The 7,283-nt window shown below is 40.7% G+C and overlaps 1 protein-coding gene across 3 annotated transcripts in view; it reads left to right on the plus strand.

Annotated features, from left to right (window-relative positions):
* MELK (maternal embryonic leucine zipper kinase) overlaps positions 1-7,283 on the plus strand; it is a 97,650-nt gene that overhangs the window by 61,647 nt on the left and 28,720 nt on the right. For all 3 annotated transcript variants that reach the window (XM_017543184.1, XM_037743695.1, XM_017543187.1), the window contains one exon: positions 1,120-1,206. In XM_017543184.1, coding sequence (XP_017398673.1) covers positions 1,120-1,206 — 87 coding nt within the window. The remainder of the gene's footprint in view (positions 1-1,119; positions 1,207-7,283) is intronic.

Below are 7,283 nucleotides of genomic sequence, written 5' to 3' on the forward strand. Positions count from 1 at the left end.
GCCTCCCAAAGTGCTGGGGTTATAGGCATGAGCTACCACGCCTGGCCTAAGAGAGTTTTTATGTTGGAAAGGTGAACTTTAAAGTTATATTCTCCTGCTTCTCTTCCCATGTAATCTTCTGAGCTTTCTTCCAGGTCCAGGCCAGGCCATTCCTGCCTTTTTGTTCTCAGTGATCCTCGTTTGGCTCTGAGAACCCATTTCCGGCCCCACCTTTAGTGAGGTACCATCATGTAGGGATTACTTGGATAATTTCTGTTCTTAAGCAAAATGAATTTTGTGTAGAGGCTCTTATTCTTTTTTAAAGTTGTGGTTCAGCGTAATAATGATTGTGTGGCATCTATGGCATCATGATAAAGGCTCCTTGAATTATGCTAAACCTAAATATAACCTGAGGCAACCTATGCTCTACAAGTCTGAATCACCCTTTTACCAGTCTGTTGTAGCCACTGATTTTAGATGCCTAGGTGGCTGCTCTTTGATGAAAATACCAATGCAGGTCTTGTGGTAGGGAAGGTGGGTATACAGTCCTGGGCTGTACAACAGAACTTTTTTTTTTTTTTTTTTTGAGGCAGAGTCTTGCTCTGTTGCCCAGGCTGGAGTGCAATGGCACGATCTCGGGCTCACTGCAACCTCTGCCTCCTGAGTTCAAGCAATACTTGTGCCTTAGCCTCCCAAGTGGCTGGGATTATAGGTGCCTGTCACCACGCCCCGCTAATTTTTGTATTTTTAGTAGAGACGGGGTTTCACCATGCTGGCTAGGTCGGTCTTGAACTCCTGACCTCAGGTGATCCGCCTGCCGTGGCCTCTCAAAATGCTAGGATTAAAGGTGTGAACTACTGCCCCTGGCCTTGTACAACAGAACTTTAACAACAGTTGCTCAGATGATAGGGATATGAAGAGCTGGGAAAGAGCTCATCTTCTTGAAATGGTTGCTGGCATATGCTTACATCTTAAAAGATTATAGAGAATGGTTATTCTTTCCCAAGAAATTGACAGATTTGTGTTACTTTTACATAATGGTGTTTGATTGTATAAAGTAATTATGCTGATTTTAAAATTTCAAAACAATGAATATATTTGTAATTTTTGTTAATAAAGTGTATAAATTTTTTTTTGTAGTTTATTCACCTTGATGATGATTGCGTAACAGAACTTTCTGTACATCACAGAAACAACAGGCAAACAATGGAGGATTTAATTTCATTGGTAAGAAATACAGCACGGACTGGGCACGGTGACTCATGCCTGTAATCCCAGCACTTTGGGAGGCCGAGGTGGGAGGATCACTTGAGGTCAGGAGTTTGAGACTAGCTTGGCCAACATGGTGAAACCCTGTCTCTACTAAAAACACAAAAATTAGCTGGGCGTGGTGGTGCATGCCTGTGATCCCAGCTACTCAGGAGGCTGAGGCATGAGAATCTCTTGAATCCAGGAGACAGTGGTTGCAGTGAGCCAAGATTGCACCACTGCACTCCAGCCTGGGTGACAAGAGCTAAACTCTCTCAAAAAAAAAAAAAAAAGAAATACAGCTTGAATTTGAGAGTAATACCTTTTGTTTCATTGTTTTTTATTTTATCAGTATATGAAAAATAGAATAGCATTTTCAGACCAGTGATTTTATTATGGGTACAAATATTGAATTTAAAAAATATTTATGTATGATTTTCACACAGTCCTAATGTGTTAGATATCTTATTTAAAAATGAACATTTGATACTTTAAACATTGACGAAGAATTATCATGAAAAAATAATTAAGAAACAACAAACTAGTGCACAGAGAATGGACAGAGTTCTAATTCTGACTACTTCACATGCAACTAGATTTCTGCTGTGGAAATGAGGTAGATGTAAAGCAATTTTCTTCTCACCTGAAAGCAACCCAGCAGTGTCACGACACCCCTAAGCAGACAAACCAAATACCATAAAAGGATTATGAATTCTAGTGTTGGCTTATTGGCTATTTCAGATACTCAGTCTCTAGATCATATCTGTGTTTTGAGTGTGTGTGTGTGTGTGTGTGCGTGTGTGTTTTAAGAGATTAAGGTAGTCACAGCTGTCTCTAATGTGAAGGTTGAAACTTCTCCCTCGCTTTGCTCCTGGCCCAGTGCTTTGTCTTCTATCACCTATGATTTATGTTTGTTTTATCTGTTCTTTAACTTGCAAGGTGGAGTCATTAAGCAATTTTTTTTTTAATTAAACAAAGCTTTGCTAAGGCACAGTTCTTTTCAGTAAGGAGAACATATAAACGAATTCTTTTGACTTTTTTTTTTTTTTTTTTTTTTGAGACGGAGTTTCGCTCTTGTTACCCAGGCTGGAGTGCAATGGCGCGATCACCGCAACCTCCGTCTCCTGGGTTCAGGCAATTCTCCTGCCTCAGCCTCCTGAGTAGCTGGGATTACAGGCACACGCCACCATGCCCAGCTGAATTTTTGTATTTTTAGTAGAGACGGGGTTTCACCATGTTGACCAGGATGGTCTCGATCTCTTGACCTCGTGATCCACCCGCCTCGGCCTCCCAAAGTGCTGGGATTACAGGCTTGAGCCACTGCGCCTGGCCTCTAAAGGAATTCTTTTGAATGACACAATAAGTAAAGACAAACAGAGTATGTCTGGAAATGGTAGTATAATTTATTTTTTTGTGGATAATGCCTTTAGGGAAATAATAAAAACTGGGAATTACCGTAAGATTTGTAAGGTCCTTATTCTTTCATCAGTGAAAATTTGTTTCCATTTAAGCCATCAAAAAATCAATTGTAGGACATTTTCTTTGGAATGATCATTAATGGAAGACTGTACTTTAGATACTGAAATTTTAAAGAATGTTATTATAGAAAAATTTACTCACCATAGTAGAGAGAATAGTATAACCACACTGAATGTTCCCATCATTCAGTTTCAGTAGTTAATAACATTTTGCCCATTTAATCTATAGCCTACTATTTTCTCCCTTCTTCCCTTTCCAGCTGGGATATTTCCAAATAAATCCCAGACATCATGTCATTTTATTCAGGACAAATTGGTATGAGATCCATAAACTTTAAAAATCTGAATCTTAAAAGTAGCATACTTAGAGTTTCAATAATCATGAAAAAAAGTCTTTAAAATGGTATCTTTTATGAGGTCTCTACCTATAATTTTCAGACTTAAAAGTGAAATGGAAATATGAACTGTTTGCTTTCTTTCTGATGCATAAAACATAACGAAGCATAGTAGAGATTGTTTCCTGGTGTTACAGCTCTCTAAAGATCTTCTCAGGTATTCTGAAAGTTAAGCATGACCAACATCAAGAATGCAGTGAGGAAAGTAATAGTTTTCCTTCCTTTGTACTCTCCTCTCATTCTTAAATCCCTATTCATACTTTGTTCAGTCTCAGGGATGAGTAGGATATAGGCTGCACACTCTAGATGAGAGATTCTCACCTTGGTTGTACAGTGAAATCTCTTGGGAACTTTAACAATACTCCTGATGTGTAGGTCCCAACCCCACAGATAATGATTCAGTTGGTCTGGGATATGGCCCAGGCACCTGAATTTTTTAAACGCTTCCCAGCTGATTGTGGTATGCATCCAGGAATCAAGAAGCAGTGCTCTAGATTCTTGCTGTTCAGAGTGTGGTCTAGGACCAGCAGCACCAGCATCTAGGTGCTTATTAGCAATGCAGAATCTCAGGCCCCACCTCAGACCTACTGAATCAGAATCTGCGTCAAATCTTCAAGTGGTTTCCTATGGTCAGTAAAGCTTCAAAGGTATTGGTCTAGGTCAGTTATCAACCAGGAGTGATTTTGCCACTCATGGGACATTTGGCAGTGACTGGAGACATTTTTGGTTGTCATAACTGGGGTTTGTGTGTGTGTACTAATGGCATCTATTAGCAGCAACCCAGGGATGCTGCTAAACATCCTTCAATGCACGGAAGAGCAGCCCCTCACAACACAGAATTATCCAGGTCAGATGTTAATAGTGCAAGGTTGAGAAACCCATGTCTGGGTAGTCTCAGAGAATTCATGTTGGTTCTACATACTTTTCAATTCGAAGAGCCTCAGGAAAACCAGGTTTGAGATTAGCCAGGGTCTGTTATTTTTTGTGACGTCCTGAGAGCTCTGCCTTCACTTTTGGGGCTGATTAGACAGGACAGAGAGAGATTAGTTCAGCGTGATGTTGCCAATCTTTGTGCAGAGGGAGAGAAACAATATTACTTTCAAACATTCAACTCATAAGAACCCCCACTTTTAGATTATATAGAGGAGTGATTTGGAACTGGTTTTTTTTTTTTTTTGGAACTGCTTTTTATATGCAGCCGTGAGTCTCCTATGTCTCAAGATTTTGAATGAGCTCATTGGATTCCTTTTGAGATTCCCAACAGTGCTTTCCTTACTTTCTCCCTGTTCCTCAAGCGCTGAGCGGCTCTGGATTGTGGCAGTAGCCAGTCATCTGCTAGGGGGCCTTCACTAAGGGGCACATGTGTGTTCGGGAACCTATTCAGACTAGGACAGATCCATTTTCCCCACCCCTGTCTTGTAAACACCCATGTGTGTAAAGAGTGAGGGCCTCTGGAGGAGGGTCAGAGGAAGGGTAGAGGCCACTCCTCCATGTCTCTGCTCCTCTGCACTAGTAGCTGCCTCTCCTCAACCCAGGTGCCCAGACACTTCTTTCACATTTAACTGGCGATTTAAAAATGTTTTTAGCTTTCTAGAAATGGAACTTTCTGATAGGTAACCCTATCACTTTCAGACATTTGACTTTCAAATGAAGGAATTGCCTAAAAGATAAGGGAAACCTTTGTCTTAGACTTGTGGATTGACATTACCTGAAAGTGTCACTAATGTGTTGATTTATCTGTTATTGAACACAGAACTCTCCTGTGCATCTTATTGTAATGAGAAGTAGGCATATTTAGAAAACACAATCTAAAACTCTTAGCACTATCCGGGAGTTATTTACAATGCCTGAGTTATGCCATGCCATTGTTGATAAGAAAAGTGGCAACTTGTTTCTTGTCTCTAGAGTCATTGTCTCTAGTCAGTTTATGACATCTCTTTCAAAAAGGCGGCTATTGTACATAGGGCTATCATAGATGTAGGGTGGGAAAAAAATATTTAACAAAGTTTTTGGAAAGTGAAGATTGATTATAAGTACATAGTTTCCACCCACCATAGTTTCCCGTACACCTTCTCCATGAAGTCTTTTTTCTTTTCTTATTTATTTATTTATTTTTTTGAGATGGAGTCTTGCTCTGTTGCCCAGGCTAGAGTACAGTGGCACGATCTCCGCTCCGTGCAACCTCTGCCTCCTGAGTTCAAGCAATTTTCCTGTCTCATCATCCTGTGTAGCTGGGATTACAGGCGCCTGCCACCACGCCCAGCAATTTTTGTATTTCTAGTAGAAACAGGATTTCACTATGTTGGCCAGGCTGGTCTTGAACTCCTAACCTCAAGTGATTTACCCGCCTTGGCCTCCGAAAACTGAAAGTGCTGGGATTAAAACAGATGTGAGCCACCGCACCCGGCCATGAAGCCTTTTCTGTCCTTTCTTTTCCTCACCCTGTTTGGATTAAAGGCAGCATTTTGTTATTTATGACAATATTTTATGCCTCCCCTACTAGATTGATTGGGTCATTATGCAAATTTCAAAGCATATACTATGATTGTGGCCATCTAAGTTATTAACTAATAAAATTCATTACTGAAAACAGATTTGGTAGTTGACTTTTGAGTCATGCACTTTGTGAAGGAGCTACATAGCATGAAAGACTATTCAGTACTGTTAACATTTAATACTTCTGTAGGGCAGATAGCCCCATAGTATTCTCAGTATGTTATTTAGAAACTTTCAGTTAAACATAGTGGATCGAACAGCTATGTTTACATTAAACACTTCCTAAAACCTTAATAAAAAGGGAGAGAAAGGCAAAACATTTACAAACAGAATAAAAGGGGGGACAAAGGGATGTCAAGAGAAGTTTGGAAGTTATAAAATAGATAAGTGGAGGCCGGGCGCGGTGGCTCATGCCTGTAATCCCAGCACTTTGGGAGGCCGAGGCGGGTGGATCACAAGGTCAAGAGATCGAGACCATCCTGGTCAACATGGTGAAACCCTGTCTCTACTAAAAATACAAAAAATTAGCTGGGCATGGTGGAGCGTGCCTGTAATCCCAGTGACTCAGGAGGCTGGGGCAGGAGAATTGCCCGAACCCGGGAGGTGGAGGTTGCGGTGAGCCGAGATCGCGGTGAGCCGAGATCGCGCCATTGCACTCCATCCTGGGTAACGAGAGCGAAACTCCATCTCAAAAAAAAAATAAAGCTGCACCTGGGCTACCTTTCTCAATAAAAAAGAAATCTATAAAAAAAAAATAGATAAGTGGTAGTTTTCTGAGCATTTTGGAGAAAGCTGAAAGCTAAGTGCTTGCAGTGAGAAAAGGCAACAAGCAAATTGATGAGAGCTCCAGAAAGGCTCAGGAGTCAGAGGTACCAGGAGCCTCTGAAGTCAGGGAAGTGAGGAGAGAAAACAGGAAGACTGGGTGAAAGCCTGTATTAGAAGCAGTTAGAACCCTGGGTTCCTTTCTCTACCTGTGCTGCACAACAGCCTCCTCTCCCCGATCCCAGCAGAAGACTGGAGATCACAAAGCATTCTTGTACCAGACACAGCTCAAGTGGGGATGGCGAACCATTCTAAACCATTTTGAAGTGGGTGCACAAAGTCTTTATATTGAACAGCGAACCCCATCTCTAATTCCCTTTCCTATTCAACTTTGAGAACGCTAAAACCAGGATTTGTATCCTATTTGCAATGAGGGTGGGGAAAATATTGGTAGACTTATCTCTAGGGAAAAGCAAAGATAAATGTCCTACTATATAGTGGTTGGGAGTTCTGGTTTCTGTCTATTCATCTCAGAGAAAAGCCCTTGAGGTATTGAGCAGCTGCATCATACACCTAGAGCCTCTAATCAGCTGTGTAATGTAATTCTTCACTTTTAAGTAGGAACAGATAACCAAAGAGCACCAGAAATTTAGGAAAACTTCTAACATGAAAGTCAGAGATCAGAACAAATGGAGTAGGGTATGGAGAGAAAAGAAGAAAAAGTAGAAACTGAGAAAAAAACCCAGATATGCAGGGAGTGGGAGAAAATGGCTGAAAACTGCTAATTAATATTCTTAGATAAGAGAAGTGATTTTCATTCTTGATGTAGGAATAAGATGAATAAAAACGAACATTCCAAGAGATAGCTCTTGAAAACCTAAAATGTAACCATAGAAATTAAAAGCTCAGTAAAAGTGTTTGAAAA

This window comes from Cebus imitator, unplaced genomic scaffold (assembly GCF_001604975.1).
Source record: "Cebus imitator isolate Cc_AM_T3 unplaced genomic scaffold, Cebus_imitator-1.0 Scaffold149, whole genome shotgun sequence".
Taxonomy (NCBI): Eukaryota; Metazoa; Chordata; class Mammalia; order Primates; family Cebidae; genus Cebus; species Cebus imitator.